This window comes from Centruroides sculpturatus, unplaced genomic scaffold (assembly GCF_000671375.1).
Source record: "Centruroides sculpturatus isolate CEXI.00-Female unplaced genomic scaffold, Cexi_2.0 scaffold641, whole genome shotgun sequence".
In the NCBI taxonomy this organism is placed as follows: Eukaryota; Metazoa; Arthropoda; class Arachnida; order Scorpiones; family Buthidae; genus Centruroides; species Centruroides sculpturatus.
This window is the reverse complement of record NW_019384888.1, coordinates 179,378-196,787: the sequence shown is the minus strand read 5'-3', so window position 1 is coordinate 196,787 and position 17,410 is coordinate 179,378. Positions and strand designations below refer to the sequence as shown.

Here is a 17,410-nt window from a genome sequence, read left to right as displayed (position 1 = left end):
ATTTTTGGCATATTTTGCTCTTTTCTTAGTGTGGGTAGCCTGAGGTAGGACGAGGTCGTACCTCTTTTTGATAGGCAACAGTTCGGTGAGAACTGCCCACTGGTCAGTGGATGGCTTAGAAAATGCTTTTTCTATCCCGTAAAGTCGGGATTCTTTTGTCAGGTCGAGTGGAGGAGGTGAGAGGGGTCGTCGGTAAAGTGTGAGCGATACTCGAAATAAAGACGACTTTTAACAACAAAACAACATTTATTGAGACGATAACATAACTAACATAAATACATTGAGCTTATCTCGAGCGGACACGCGGGAGTGGAGGGAAACGCGCCGAGAGAGAGTGTACATTAATGGGTATCATACCTCTACGATTTCGGATCGGACGGTCGGACGTTTTCTAACCGGATCGGACAAGTTGTCTTGAGGAACGGACGGCGGCGATGAGGATCGGCACGGGGTTTCCCCGATCATGAACGGTGATGATGGACCGTGTTCACGGACAGCGACGACGGACCTCCTTTTCTCGTCATCACCCCTCTTTTATCCCTTTCGTCACGTTACTGGGTTTCACCAATCGCCGATTTTTAGGATAAGTTCCTCGTGAATCATTTTTCGGTTTCCCGAGAGATAGGAAACGGCTCCGTGGGAAGGAAATGTATATATCCTTTTTCATAAAATTTCGAAAAATGAAGTTTTCTTTGTTTAACTTTAATAAAGATATTTAATTTAATTGGAGCTCCTTTATTTAATTTTATTTTATTCGGTCCGACCCTCACAATATATTTATTTATGGGTTTTAAAATCTTAACAAATGATATCATCAAAATGACAATATTCTTACAAATATTAGGGGCAGTCAAATGAAAATGAGACAGACTATATAACAAGTGTGGCATGAAAGTTGGTAATGCAGGTAGGTGTATATATAGAAGTGCCCTCTATTAGGAATCAGGAAGGAACAGCATAAACGTTCACTGCTGTGCCATTTGTCTGTTAGATGTGCTCAAAGTGAGGTCAGTGAGTCGTGTGTGCGTCCACCATCACTATGGAGGTCCGCTGCTCATTGACTTTCTGGAACACGGCGCCACAATTAACACACAGCGGTACATAGAAACTTTTCAAAAATTGAAGTGTGCCATCAAATCCAAACACCCAGGAATGTTGACAGACAGCATCATTCTGTTGCAGGATAATGCCCATCCACGTGCTACCAAGATTGTTTTGACTAAACTGCAGAAGTTTTGCTGGGAACTTCTGCAGTGTACACACAGTCCATACAGTCCCGATTTCTCCCCATATTTCCATATTTTTGGAGCCCCAAAGAAAGACATTTGTGGCCGTCAATTTGCTTCCGATGAAAAGGTGCATGCCTGGATACAATCATGGTTCTGTAGGCAACCACAAACATTTTTCTATGAAGGCATTGACCGTCTTGTCTCACAGTGGGATAAATATATTAACAGTTATGGCAATTACTTTTGAAATAATAGACAGTTTACTTACTTTTTTCCCATCTGTCTCGTTTTCATTTGACTACCCCTAATAAATGATGAAAATGTAAATAAATTTTTATCATTTTCAAATAGAATGAAGAATATTTTAATTTTTGACTTCAAGAAAATTAAATTTCTTTTAAACTTTGTAACAGAATGAGATTTATAGATTGATATTGGAACGTAATGAAATATTGTAGCTTATTAAATATTGTCCATAATATTTTAATAAACCATTTTAATTATATGAAAAAATAAAAACTTGATTAATATTAATGAAATGTTGGTTAGTTGGTTGTTTCATTTGAATTAACTTTATCATTTCTAATTCTTGTAGTTTTTATCTCTTTAACATAGATAATGTATATTTACAGAACAACGTTCTTGCAAAGATGATCATTTTAAATGTAAAAGCAAGAGATGCATTCCAAAAATGTGGCTATGTAATGGAATTAATGATTGTGGTGATAATTCAGATGAGGATAATAGTGCTTGTGGTAAGAATATTTTTAATACATAAATTTTAAAAAATTTCTTACATATTCATTAAATTTTGAGATTTTGTCACTGATTATGAGAATAGAAAGAAGAAACAGTTAAAACTTTATCTAATATTTTGTTATTTTTTTCTTGCCAGTTGAATATGAAAAAAATTATTAACATTAAATTATTAAATTATTTTTTCTGGAATATTAAAGTTATATAAATTTAATTTAATTTCTTAATAAAAAAGTAATTAATTTCTAATTATTAAAAATATCAAGAGATGGAGACTTAACTTCCTACCTCCAGCCAAATTTCCTTGATTCTGATTAATAAAGTAGCTTTAAAATATAGCTTAAAACCTGGCAGATTGTTTGGCAATGTTGTAATTTATATAGATTAAAAAAATCTAAGAATATAAAATAATTTAAATTTTAAACATACTACTATAATAAATAAATTTGGAATTAAATAAATAAATAATTTAGAAAGACAGAACAATTTTAAAATTGAATTTAATTATTATTCTCCTGAGGATTTCAACTTTGATATAGAAGAGATGATGCATTTTTGTTGGTATTTGTTGAATCAACAGAATAAAAATGATTACAGAACAGAGTTTGAATTTTTGGATAAAAGTGATATGTGTTTTATTGAGAACAAATATTTTTGTTGTAGTAGTAATCATTATATAATTTTTCTGATTAATTCATTGAAGATATATCTTCAATGAATTAATCAGAAAAAGTATATATATAATTAAAAAAAATTTTCTATATATACATTTACTTCAAATTTGGGATACTCCATTAATTACATGTACAGTACAGTTTGCGGGGAGGAGTTCAAGACATGTCTCCGTGGACTTTTTTTAGTGGTATTATTGGCATTCAAATTTGTTCTTAGGAGCCTAATCATTAATCATGTGACTAAACTATTAGAAAAAGTTGACAGAAGTTAGGGGTTGGTGAACTATTTTACAAGTAATTAAAGGGCACATAGATTGCTAAAAATATGTCACTATACACAATAGGGAGGGAAGAGTCAAAAGTTTCTCAAAAGATGTGTTAGTAATGGACAACCCCTTTACATGCATATTAGTGATATATAAAATCTGATAGAATAAGCCACAAAAAAAAACGAAGCTAACTGTTTTATTATTTACTTATTACATTAACATTAAAAGAAATAAACAAGATTCTGTATTAGTACAATAATAATAGATTCACATTTCAATATTGTCTGCCAAAATTACTTTTTGAAGTAAAAATTATAAATCTAATCTTGTTTATTTTTATTTACAAAAAAATTTCAATATGCAACATAAGGATATTTAATTCTACCCATCTAGCAGTCTTTGTGGTGTGTTATATTGTTTTCCAAAAAATGGTGTTATATCAAATATGCCATTCTTTTAACTATCAAATATCAGTGTTGATCTGTATGTGTATATATATACACAGATCAATATTGATATTTGATTATATATATATATATATAGTGGATTGGGCCAATGATAATGAGTAAGAAAAATTTCTTGTAGAACGTAGAAGTCAGATTACCCATTTCAGATTTATTATANAAGTTATCTTGCTTATAGGTTATTCCCTGGATAAGAATCGAGGTATGTATTTTCACATATAAATGGTTGATGGACTCTCTCTCGGAAATGTATTCCTGATTATTAAAATAACTAATCATAAAGATTCTCTACGAGATAGTATCGGAAAATAAAAATTGAGCCGCGAGTTGTTGTAAATAAGGAATTAAGTGTTAATGGGTATACTTATTAGGAATAACGCTCAAAAAGGGAAGGTGGATGGGAACTAGAAGAATTGTGTATAAGTTGCTCGGTACAATTTCTATCTAAAATTTCATTCTACATGCCCCTTATTCGCTATCAACCTGTATACTAATGATTTAAAGGTTTAAGGGGAGGACGACCGACTAATGGCAGGTGAAATAAAGCGAGGTATATGGCTACAATTTGGTCGTGGCATAACCCAAGGTGGGTCGGGTACTGGTCCTCGGCTTCGTAGTGCATAGGGAGGTTTGGTCTCCTGTTCTGCCTCCGCTTCCGTTTCGGAAACTTCGCTTTCGGCCTCGGGTTCATCGCTCTCACTTTCGCTTTCCGGTTCGGTTTGTTCTTCCGGTAGCTGAGAGGGTATGGATGCTAAAATGACTTCATCCCAAGAGTCCGTATAAAGAAGTTGTTGTGATGCGGTCGTTGGAAGTAGGTCCTGTTCTGTGGATACTATAAGACGATCGACGGTCATGTCCTTGTTATCCCGCTGTATTCTAGTCCGCTTAAATTTTCTATGGGTTGCAGTTTTTCCTTTTGCTCTCCGTCTTTGTCTGGTTCCTCCCCTTTCTTTTTCAGCGGGAGCTGTTCGTTCAATTTGTAGGATGTCCGAAGAGTTTTTCTCCATTTTATTTAGGTCTTTCTGCCTCTTCTTCCTTCTGCGCGGCCGTACAGGTGTGCAAAAATGTATAGGCTTTAGATTAGGTAGCAACACCTGTGCATTAGCAAAGTCAACCGTTAGTCGAGCTGCTTCAATGACGTCTCGGCCCAAGATCCCTTCACACGGGGCTGTGACCTCGACTCGTACAATAGCACACGGTATGCAAAGTTTCCTTCCCCGTAATTTAAACGTAGGCATCGCTGTTCCTATAGCGGTAGTTGGCTTACCTAAAACGGTTCCTAATTTTTGTCTAAGTCCAAATTTGATAGAAGCCTTCCCCTTCAATCTATTCGCTAGTTCATTTGATATGAGCGTACGTTCCACTTTAGGGTCAACTTGCATTTTCACGGGGGTATTATTAACGTAGACTAATATAATAGGATTGGGTCTTAAGGTTGTCGTTCCTATCTTGCCTTTCCACCTCGTTTCTGCTTGTAAATGTGGTCTCTTCCTGGACCTGGTAATCTCGGCTGAGCGGGTGGGTTCGAGATTAATTTCCTTTCGACTCCCTTTCTTTCGACTATTTGTGTTATTTAGTTCTCCCTCTAGGGTTTCTTTAGCACTCTTTGAGTTCAGGAAAGGTATTACTATTCGAGGGGGAATGATCATTTCTCCACCCTTTAAATCAATTAAAAATCCTTTTTCGGTAATCATATCTCTCCCGATAATGCCGTCGCAAGGATAAGTAACATCTATGTCTACTAGACNTGGGATATCGGTCCAGTCAAAGAGTTGACCGAATTCTACTTTAGATAAATTTGCTGTTGCTCCCTCTTTAATTATGTCTATATGTTCTGTTTCTTCTATCGCCTCAAAGATTGTGCCGACCTTAAATCCTTTTTCTAATTTAATGGTCTGTCTAGTGGCATTAAGGAGACGTATGGGTACCTGTCCCTTTTTATTAGGGGTCACTAACAAATCCGCCCCCGATAATCCTTCCTGCGTGAAGGGGACACTCTCTATCACTCCTATCTTATTATTCCACTTACCTCCGGAAATTTTTGCAGTTACTATATTATCGGTCATAGGAGGAAGTCGACATGTCTCTATTAATACTATTTCACTTCCCTTCTCGGCTGCTGCTAGTTGGCCGGGCCTCTTCCTGGACCTGGTAATCTCGGCTGAGCGGGTGGGTTCGAGATTAATTTCCTTTCGACTCCCTTGCTTTCGAATATCTGTGTTATTTAGTTCTCCCTCTAGGGTTTCTTTAGCATTCTTTGAGTTCAGGAATGGTATTACTGTTCGAGGGGGAATGATCATTTCTCCACCCTTTAAATCAATTAAAAATCCTTTATCGGTAATCATATCTCTCCCGATAATGCCGTCGCAAGGATAAGTAACATCTATGTCTACGAGACAACATGCAAACGGAAATCGCAAATCTCCTATTTGGAAAATAGGGCTCATAATGCCGTAAGTTTGAATGGGATGACCGGTAGCGCTTCTTAGATCTGTTTCCTGATTACAATCGAGAGGTATCTTCTTCTTTATCGTATTAGCAAATGCTCTAGATAGAAGTGACACTTTAGCCCCTGTATCTATCTGTACAGTGGCCGGGTTTCCGCCTATATAGCATTCAAAAATAGCCTCATTTGGCAAGGATTGACTTTTTGTCAACTTTAAAGGAGAAAGGGTTCGCTTTCTTGCTGGCGGGTTACTCTGGGTTTGGCGACTTCTATATACAAAGGATCGCTGTCTCCCTTTTGATATAGGGTAAGGGTATGTGGAGTTTCCTCGTTGATTATATCGAATTCGTCGACCATTGACGCTTCGAACCTTGCCTCTCCATTTGGTTCGAGTTTCTTCTGCAGGTTGATCTCGGAATCGGACCCGATTTCAGTCATTTTCTGGTTCGCGCCTCCTTCGGGAATCGTTTCTTGGACGCGGAAAACGCTCATTATTATTATTATCTCGGCGGACTGGCGAGTTCCGGTTGTGATTGCGTTGGGTTTGCGGTCGCTCTAATCGGTGAGTGGGTGCAGCCGGATGATATTCGTTTCGCCGGAAAGGTGGATTATTATAATTTCCACGATTATTTTGTCGTACTATAGGGTTTCTTGCATTATTAAACGATGATCCTCGTGTTAACCTATCCATTCTGGCCTTAAGTTCCTCCATCGCGGTGGTTAATTGTTCCAAATTGTCTCTAGAGTGGAAATCCGGTGATCGCTCGCTTTCCCTAACAGTGTGCATGAACCCACGGGGATGTGCGGTAAGTTCCTCAATTGATTCCTCACTAATCGCCGCTTCTAGAGCGTCATCGAATGTAACTTGCTCTCTTGACATGGTACGTTGCCTAATTCGTATATCAACTCCGTTTAGGAATTGTACTTTTAACAGCTTGTCTAGTTCCTTTCGCTGAATTCTCTGAATCATTGCCGTTTCAGCGTCATCTGGGTTCCGGCGTAATCTCAATCTCCATAGCTAACGCTTGAAGCCTAGCGGCGTACGTTTGTACGTCCTCATCTTTCCTTTGTACGCACGTATAAAATCTATTTAATCGGAATGAAAAGGGTTCTTTATCGAATTGGGTTAACATTATTCGTTTAAATTCCTCAAAATCATCTACCTCCTTAATTCTACGATCCTTTCGTACAAACTCCCGAGCTATACCAGTGAGTTTTAACTTGGCCACCGCCAACATTTGCGCTTTGGACCATGCCGCTACTTTCGTGACATCGGCCAATGAACCAAAAAAATCTGTTACTCAGAGACCTCCCGCTTCTCCGGAGAATACTGGCAATAAGGGAATAATTCCTCCTAGACCTCCCAAAGTAATTGGGCTGGGAGTAGGATTTGGATTTGGATTAGGATTAGGGTTTTCTGCCGCAGCCGCTGGTTGTGGATTGTCCTCCATCATCTCTCCTAGTCCTAAATCTATCTCTTATACCTTTTCTAACAATTCTAATCTACCAGTCCCTAATTCGACTATAATCGCTCTTTTACCTCGAATATCGCCTTTTCCTGCTTTACCGATATCTCGAGAAAGTCGAACCCCACTCCTGAAAAACCAATTTGTGGGTAGCCTGAGGTAGGACGGAGTCGTGCCTCGTTTTGATAGGCAACAGTTGGGTGAGAACTGCCCACTGGTCAGTGGATGGCTTAGAAAATGCTTTTTCTATCCCGGAAAGTCGGGACTCTTTTGTCAGGTCGAGTGGAGGAGGTGAGAGGGGTCGTCGGTAAAGTGTGAGCGATACTCGAAATAAAGACGACTTTTAACAACAAAACAACATTTATTGAGACGGTAACATAACTAACATAAATACATTGAGCTTATCTCGAGCGGACACGCGGGAGTGGAGGGAAACGCGCCGAGAGAGAGTGTACATTAATGGGTATCATACCTCTACGATTTCGGATCGGACGGTCGGACGTTTTCTAACCGGATCGGACAAGTTGTCTTGAGGAACGGACGGCGGCGATGAGGATCGGCACGGGGTTTCCCCGATCATGAACGGTGATGATGGACCGTGTTCACGGACAGCGACGACGGACCTCCTTTTCTCGTCATCACCCCTCTTTTATCCCTTTCGTCACGTTACTGGGTTTCACCAATCGCCGATTTTTAGGATAAGTTCCTCGTGAATCATTTTTCGGTTTCCCGAGAGATAGGAAACGGCTCCGTGGGAAGGAAATGTATATATCCTTTTTCGTAAAATTTCGAAAAANAAATTTCACAAGCCTCAGTAATGGCCTTGATGTTACTGTCTAGTTGTATCCTAGCTACCTCTGGCTCCTCTGAGTAAGTTTCAATTAAGTGTTCCTCTAAATAGTTCTTAATTCCTATCCAGTTAGCTTGATTGAGCGCATACTTAGGACGTGATGCAAATATCGGCCTATCCCCATCGCCTGAGTCTGTCAATTCATATTCAATATAGGCGTGCTCACTTAAGTTCTCATCATTGATAACTCTCCAGTTTGTTATCCTGGAGTATAAGCTGTCATTGCAAACTGCCACGTCAATCCAGCTTTCACCTCTGCTTGAGGTGAAAGTGGGTGGTGAGTATGGATTATTTATAATAAGTAAACCATTAAGTGCAAAGAATTCTTCCAGGAGTCTCCCACGCGTGTCCAAGTTCTCGCCACCCCATGCAGGGGAATGGGCGTTGAAGTCCCCTGCAATGACTATATGTGTGCCTTGAAAGTCGTTAACAATCCTCTGTAGTTTCTCAATAAAATATATGGTCTCTGCGTCTCCAGGGAAGTAAACATTGACCACAACAATCCTTTCATTGTTAATCATAATTTCGGTTGTGATCAAGTATTGGTTACAGTAATTAACATGCTTCATTACAGATAAACCGGTATTAGGCACCAAAGTAATGGCCCATGGGAAATTCGCTGAGCCCCGCAGTACGGGACAGTAAGTGGGTAAGTTTGCTGGTACATCCTTACGACAGTAAGGCTCTTGCACGAGCACTAGGTCATAATTAATAAGCTGCTTGCTAAGAAGGGAGGTAGCAGCAATGCTTCTCCCTAAATTGATTTGCAGTATACATAATTTGTTAGATTTATTTATTTCCATAATCGATTCTTGCCATTATGTTGTTTTTGATCCGGGTATTTATGGAGCATGTACTGTCTCGTGCATTATGTTTATAGTTCAAAGCATTGTCCCGTCTGCAGTTGCAACACACCGGTTCGGTTTCCTTGTTGGGGCACTCCCTGTAAAGATGTTCGCCTGAACAGTGGCTGCATTTAGGTGTCGAGTGTGGGCAATCCTTAGCTGTATGGTTGTACTCGCAGCATTTAAAACACTGCAGGACCGGACAGAAGTCAGCAGTCCTGCAGCGTGACCACTCTATACTGATTTTTCCCAGGTGTAACAGGGTCTTTCTGATGTCAGGGGACACCTCCACAACCCAGTTTTTGTACTTAGAGTCACGTTTTCCTAAGATAAACTTGATACGAAATTGTTTCTCGAACTCTTCGGTTGTGAATTGTCCATTGATTATATCATTTTGTTCATATATTAGAGTAGGTAATTCTTCCCTATTGATATCGGTCTGCACGGAGTAGATTACCATATGGGGCCACCTCTTCTTCGGTCGCTTTGTCATCAATTCTGGTACCTTTTCCTCAATGTTTCTTTCGAGGATAGCAGCCTCATCTTTGCTTCCTAGCTCAATCGCTATACCTCCACCTCCTATTTTCCTTAACTTATCTATACCGATTCGTAAGGATGATGGCTTGAGTTTGGATTGCATAATCTTGCAAACTGTATCACTGTTAGTGCATCCATTATCTTTGTTATATACAAGCAAGACCTCCTTAGGAGGAGAAGTCTTTATAGCAGCATGGTTGCCATTCGTAGTGCCAGTCTTCGCCACAGAACTGTATAGTGGTGTGGGAGGAATGTATCGAGTTGTTTTTTTCCTCTACTTCCTTCAATTTATCTAAAATAATTTTTTGAGTGCCTAATAAATCGTCAGAGTTGGCAGTCTTTGCCAAGTCTTCCTTAGTGGCCATCTTATCTAAGCAGTTGTTAATCTTTGCCATGAGATCTGTTGTTTTAAATTTAGTTTTCGCTAGGGAAATGATCTTTGTCATTTGTTCTATGACATATTTAGTGTGCCCTCCTGAACAGAGTTTGCCATTCGGGTTGTCTAAAGTATACTGCTTAAATTCTTCTATTATGTCATAGGCACCTTTAAGAAAATCCTCCATTGTGTCCCAGGGAGAGGTTGTGGTACAACAAGTGCGTCAACCAAGAAGGTTACCCAACACACTCTTGCCAGTCACCACCTTGAACTTAAGAGTGGATATATTAGTTATCCAACGCTCTCTTGTAACGGTAAGCACTACGTCCAGAAGGCGCTGACTGAAAAACAGTTTGTCACAACACTGGATCCACGAAAGCCACACCAACGCCGATCAGCGGAAAAGCGCCAAGTGGCGATAACATGTACCGAGCGATACCGGTACGAACAGAGAAAATAACCGACAACACGGCCTGCAAAGGGTCGAGCTCAACACGATACAATTGTGACACTTGATACCGAAATAACGAAGCGGACGAGCATGACCTGTGGAACTCCGAACGACCAGAGTTACGCTGAATGGCTGACCGACCACGTGGTCTCGGAAAACCTTTGTTAACGGTAAAACCTTAAGAACAATGTAACTCACGTTCCGCGTAATGTACAACCATCAAATTACCAGACAATATATATATAGATACACGCTATAAAATACCGTTTTCACACAATCCAAAACCGTCAGGAAACCCGATGGAGAAAAACAAAGTCCGAAGGTTTAACAGTCCAGAACTCCAGAAATAACTGTCCGATTGATATATTTCTTCTACTCACGTAATCCCTGTGTGAAGAGGAATCTTCTGGTGTATTATAATCCAAGTTTGAGATAGTTAATCCAAACTAATCGCGATTGAAGTATGGAGCACTAAATACCACGACCTCCTTGTACGACGGCACGGAACTAGCCCCGGCAGCTTTGGCAATAACGGGTAATATCCCGAGCCATCTCAGGCCAGAAGAACTGAGTCCGTATCTTACGCCTCATCTTTTTCATGCCTAAGTGTCCCGCCGTAGGGATGTCGTGAAACAACCTTAGCACGTAATCTACCAGGGTCTTTGGTACGACAATCCGTTCCCAAACCTCATTCCGTTCAGGGATTATTTTTTTATGATATAGGACTTGATCGGCGTCCACATAATAAGTCCAAATCGACGCTATGGTCGCCCTTCTGGAAAGGGGTATCTCTTAACAAGAGCTGCCTGATACAGTCACAAAATTCATCACCCTGCTGCTGTTCCCTAATCTGAGCCTTACTATAAATCGGTGTTACTTCGTCTACTCGCGCTATTGGCACACGGCTCAATGCATCTGCGTTAGAATTGGCTTTCCCCGGTCGGTGAACGATTTCGAACTGATATTCCTGCAGCGCGAGATTCCACCGACTCAAACGCGAACTCTCGTCCTTTACATTGATGAGCCATTTAAGGGGGTGATGGTCGGTGACGACTTTAAATGGTCTGCCGTACAAATACGGGCGAAACTGTTTAATCGCCCATATCACCGCCAAGCACTCTTTTTCCGTTGTGCTATAGTTTCTTTCTGCCTTTTTAAGGAGCCGATTGGTGTAAGCCACCGGAAGCTCACCCCGTTCGTCTTCCTACAACAACACCGCGCCTATTGCTGCGTTCGATGCATCTGTCACTAAGACAAAAGGACTTTCAAAATCGGGCGATCGCAAGAGAGGGGCAGACATCGCAAGCATCTCCTTTAGCCTCTCGAATGCTGCTTCCTGCTCCTCATTCCACCGAAATTCTACATCTTTCTTTAACAGATCAGAAAGGGGTTTCGAAATTCTCGCGTATTGTAACATGTGCCGTCGATAATAACCGGTTAATCCTACAAAGGCCCTAATATCCCGTTCATTTCGTGGTCGAGGAAAATTTTTAACGCTTTGGATCTTTGCCGGGTCAGGCCGGATTCCTTCCCCCGACACTTCGTGTCCCAAAAACTTAATTTGGCGTTGTAAGAAGTGGCACTTTCTTGGTTTTAACTTTAGGCCAGCCTCTGATAACCGTTGGAGTACTAGCTCTAAACGTTTGAGGTGAGATTTGAAGGTGGGACTAAATATGAGTATATCGTCCATGTAAGCTAGATAAATTTTATTCTTAAGTTCACTTAAAATTAGATCCGCTCCCCTTTGCCACGTTCTAGGACTATTAACCAAACCCATAGCCATTCTATTGAATTGATAATGTCCTGAGGGTGTACTAAAACCAGTCTTCTCTTTTGCCTTGGATTCTAACCCTACTTGCCAAAACCCACTCAAGGTATCCAAAGACGAAAAGTAAGTCGCCTTCCCCAACAGGCTCAACGACTGCTGTATGATAGGCAACGGGTAAGGGTCCACCTTGGTGACCTTATTTAATTGGCGGTAATCCACCACAAGGCGCTGGGAACCATCAGCCTTCTTTACTAATAATGCAGGAGAAGACCAAGGAGATTGCGAATGTTCTATTCTACAATCCCTATCTCGATTAAATCGTTAACTAATTTGTCCATGTATTCCCGTTGCGCGTAGGGAATTCGGTATGGGGGACTATTCCCCATGTCTATGTCGTGTTGAACTATATTACAGTAGCCAAGGTCAAAGTCGTTCTTGGCGAACACGTGTTTGTACTTATATAGCAGGTCAACTAAAGGGGTTACTTTGTTCTTTCCGATTTCGCTCAACTTAAACATGTTAGCAAATTGGGCTCGCATTAGTTCATTTCCAGATGGTCCGTCTGAAGTGGCTTGATCCTTAGGCTCATCTTCCGCTTTAAAAAATGCGCCTATTTTCAATCCCTTTTTAACCTTCATCGGATGTACGTCCGTATTCATAAGGCGTATGGGGATTTCACCTCATTTACGCGTTTGCACCAAAACATCGGCGATAAATAAATGTCTTTGCTCGGGTGAAAATGGTTCTACCATGCCTACTTGGTTGACCTCCCTTGAGGTCACTCTCCCCTTTACAATCACTTCAGACCGAGGGGGAATGACGTAATCGCCAGTTAAGACGACTTCATTAGGAGAGACTTCGTTAGGAGGGTTACTCCCGGAACAGGAACTTTCTCCTTTCTCGACTGGGTTTCCGTTTCCCCTTTTGCGGTTGCGCTTTTTCCTAAGGACCGACTTTTCTTTTAAGTCTTTAAAGCTAACCGTTCTATCCATTTTAATTTTTCTGCTACTCACGCCATTTATATAACTGTTATTTATTTCTGTATTTTTACACATATTACTATCATTACCGCTAACATCGAAACAATTTCTACCCCTACTAGATTCCGCTACATTTGAATATCTTTCTATCCTTATCGGGTCACCTCGGGCCGAATTTCCGGGCTGATCCCATGAATAGTCGTCCTCAACGGGTTCCACTTCACCCTGAAACGACACCTTCTCTCCTGACGGGAGAGTTATCTCTGCGTTTTTCATAGAGATCGTCAGATCATTCCTCGCGATAGCATCTCGACCGAGAAGACCGTCATTTGATACGGTAACATCTGGATTGACCAGAAGCAATCGTGAGCAAACGTCAGATTTCCGATTTTGAACATTAACTTATACTTCCCATAGTTTTTGATTGTATGTCCCGAAGCGCTATACAGTTCTACTGGTTCGGACGCTAATCGAGGTAGCGTATTCCAATCTGGGAGGAATGCCTTTGATATCAACGTAACCGCCGCGCCCATGTCCACCAACACTAGAGCTCGATTTTCGTTAATCTCGCAGACCAAAGTACCTACAGGCACTGTCTCTCGTTCGCTTTTTGCTACACCCGTTATCTGAGTAGTTTCTTGTGCCTCATTTTCCGAACAAACAAGGGAGCAAGCTGGCACTCTAACGTTCACTGAATCGAGTCTCTTTCCATTCGGTCTCGATTTCCGATCCTGATTGGCTTTTTTCGCTTGTTCTCGCGAATTTTCTAATGCCGTTCCGGACGAACTTTCTGGAGCGGGCAATGCCGGATACTCGGTCACCATGACAATAGGTGACGAGTGCTCATTACCAGACCATTCACCTAGCCATCCCTGTCCATAATACGCGGCATAAAAAGGAGTCGCATCCGCCCACGAATATCGGGATGGGAAAACGTGGGTCCCCGCCATTCGGGCATCCTTGCCTGCGCATAGTATGTGGGTGCAAACCAACTGGTGAAAAATGGCGAGCACTGCATAGGTGCCCTCCAGTTTCCGGAATCGTAAGGATAGGAATTTAGCCCGCTAGGTTGCCCATAACTTGTTTGTTTCAGCTGCCTCGCGAATGTCGGCCGATTGCTAGTAAAAGATGGTGTTGAAGGGAAATTATTTGAGGGTACTGGATAACGTGAACTCTGAAAATTATTTCGAGGTGGTGCATATGCCTTGTTTGCCTTATTTCTATACAGCGGAAGCGGTCTGTCTTGCACATTTTCCTCTCTCAGGGCCTATCTTTTGGTCTCAATCCCTGAGTTGATTGAGGCTCGAATTTCTTTTCTAAATTAGCCAATTGCCCTGTAATTTGGTTTATTTTTGCCTCAAGCTCAGACCTGGACCGCTTATTTTCTATCCCCGAGACTGCCGAAGCCGCGTCGGTTGCCGTATCTACACTTGCAACCCAATTTCGCGTTTTTCCCACTAATTGTTCGATTGTTTATTCTCACGTCGTGATTTTTAATGCATCCGAAAATGTCCGAGGGTCGTGGATCAAGACGTTCCGTTTTATATGGTCGTTTAGACCATGCAAAAACTGAATCCGAAGCTTTTCGTCTAGCTCTTTTTGCTGGCACCGCTTGATAATCTCAGTTTCCCGCTCGTTTTCTTTGGCCTCGCAATCACCGTGTCGCTGGCTAGAGTTTGTAACTGAACGGCAAATTCTTGAACTCGCTCATCCCGTTTTTGCATGCACACGTGGAATTTCTGTACGCGGATCGAATAGGGTTGTTCATCAAACTGCTCAATCATTAACCGCTTAAAACTATCGTAATCGCTTACTTCTTTCGTTTTAACGTTGCATCGCGCGAAATCCCGTGCAACTCCTGTGAGTTTGCATCTTGCAATGCTTAGGCACTGCCGAGAAGTCCAACCAGCCAGACTAGCTATTTCGTCTAACGTCTCGAAAAAGTTCGTCACGCGTCCATCTTCCCCGGAAAATGCCGGTAACATCCCCACGAAAGCCGAAGCTGATCTCCCGAAACCGCTCGTTCCTCTAGAGCGCAACTGTGTGTCTGTCTCTGCGTCCATTTGTCTAGCCCCACCTTTCTTTTTGCAACGATTTTGTGAGTTTTTTCGGGCCCCTCACCCACTTTTGCAAAATTTTTTTTTTTTTTTTTGTATGGGACTTCGAATCCCGCTTAACTGACACCACTGTGATGCTGGGAGCTCGTAAGGTGAAAGGTTACGACCCTCGCTTTACCCGTGATCTGTCAGGATGACACGAGAAGGCCCTTTCCGTATGGGGGTCGTGGTTTGCTGGACGCAAAGACTCACACAGAGACCGTAAATCCACAGTTAACGCGTTTATTTGTATGGAAATTCATGCTTACAATGAGTTACACCAACGTCTGGTTGGAAGTCGAAGGGCTCGCTGGACAGTTCGATAGATCGTCGGAGAATGGACGGCACAACACAAAGAAGGAGAGAGTCCACTTCTTCCGGGTCGTAAGTAGAGGCTTGGAGGTTGGATGGTTAGAAGTCTTCGTTGGGAAGTTAAGTCCCAAATCTCTTCCGTATGCTCCTTGGGTGATCTCTGGGTTCTTCTCGGTTATTTTGTATCCACTCGTATGAAACCGTCTTTTTCGATCCCCAACTCGCAACCTCTCCCCCCGTGTCCTTGGGACCTCGGGCTTTTATAATCTTTTCTCACCCGAAATCCCGAGGTTTTGGTTGGTTCGAAAGTTGGTCCCTCTGCGCTTCTATTGGTCCCGGGTCTGTTGCCAGGGACGCGATTCAGGCCGAGGGGTCACCGAGATGACCCCCNTTAACACAAAGAAAAACTGAGAGTTTCGATGTTAATAATAAGTGATTGTTTAATATTAAACATTTTATTTTTAATTAACTCGGTCTATTTCTCACAAGATAGTCCTGTAAAAGGTTGAGAATGTTCCTTGGACACTTGATGCTGCGCAACTGATAGGTTATGAGGGGCCACCAAGCACTATCAAAAGCTTTTGAAATGTCCAGACTGACCCCTAAAACGTATTTATGATCCTCCAGGAGATGCTGAATTTCCTTGACTATGCCATGAATGGCATCTTCCGCCGATTTTTGTGGACGGAAACCAAATTGATTTCCACTAAGGCAATTGTTCCGCTCCACAAACCAAGTGAGCCTGTTCACAATCAGTTTCTCTAGAATCTTTCCCATAACTGGTAATAACGATATTGGCCTGGTTTCTGAGGCAGAACCCGGTTTAGGGACCGGTATTACACGAGCAGTCTTCCATTCCTGCGGAAAGATTGCGTGTTTAAGGCAGGCATTATAAATTTTAAGAAGTTGTTGTGGTAATAGGGTCCAGAGTTTGGCTGTAATTTCTGCCGTAATCTCATCGGGGCCCGGAGATTTGCCCCTGCCCAGGTTCCTGACAATACTGTCAACCTCCCCTGTAGTAAATGGCGGGACATCCTCAGTGTTGTCTAGTATATTGATGTGTGTACGCAGTTTTCTTTGCCATTCTGTATCTTCTTCAGGGTTGTCATCTGGGCAGTAGATTTGCAGTTGGGCATTCAGGGTCTCAATAAGAGATTTAGGTTCGCTGTTATTGCTTGATGATGTCAAAATCTGAGTCTTCCGCAGCTTATTACTACACATACGTGTAATGTAGCCCCACGGGTTTACAGATGCCCTGGTGCAAAACTCTCGCCAACTTCTTGTTTTAGTGTCTTTTATAGCTTTCTTATATGTTCTTTGACTTTGTAGATAATTTTCCCTATGACTCCTCCTTGTGCTATCGTCGTGACATCTCTGGTACTGCTTTCTGAGTCTTCTGGTTATACTTCGGAGTTTGCTCAGATCCGCTGTCCACCAAGGGACACTTCTCCTATTTATTCTCTTTTTTGGAATATAAATTTCACAAGCCTCAGTAATGGCCTTGATGTTACTGTCTAGTTGTATCCTAGCTACCTCTGGCTCCTCTGAGTAAGTTTCAATTAAGTGTTCCTCTAAATAGTTCTTAATTCCTATCCAGTTAGCTTGATTGAGCGCATATTTAGGACGTGATGCAAATATCGGCCTATCCCCATCGCCTGAGTCTGTCAATTCATATTCAATATAGGCGTGCTCACTTAAGTTCTCATCATTGATAACTCTCCAGTTTGTTATCCTGGAGTATAAGCTGTCATTGCAAACTGCCACGTCAATCCAGCTTTCACCTCTGCTCGAGGTGAAAGTGGGTGGTGAGTATGGATTATTTATAATAAGTAAACCATTAAGTGCAAAGAATTCTTCCAGGAGTCGCCCACGCGTGTCCAAGTTCTCGCCA

General features: G+C 41.6%; 2 protein-coding genes across 2 annotated transcripts in view; one reads left to right on the top strand and one right to left on the bottom strand.

The window, feature by feature from the left end:
• The window catches only part of LOC111631167 (low-density lipoprotein receptor-related protein 1-like), a 3,315-nt gene extending 1,293 nt beyond the window's left edge, over positions 1 to 2,022 (top strand). Inside the window, exon 2 of the mRNA XM_023375366.1 lies at positions 1,862 to 2,022. Coding sequence (XP_023231134.1) covers positions 1,862 to 2,007 — 146 coding nt within the window. The 3' untranslated portion in view covers positions 2,008 to 2,022. The remainder of the gene's footprint in view (positions 1 to 1,861) is intronic.
• Positions 2,023 to 8,943: 6,921 nt separating this feature from the next.
• LOC111631162 lies at positions 8,944 to 9,639 on the bottom strand. The gene has a single exon (XM_023375362.1). It carries the CDS (start codon positions 9,637 to 9,639, stop codon positions 8,944 to 8,946), a length of 696 nt encoding a protein of 231 aa, XP_023231130.1.
• Between the last annotated feature and the right edge of the window lie 7,771 nt (positions 9,640 to 17,410).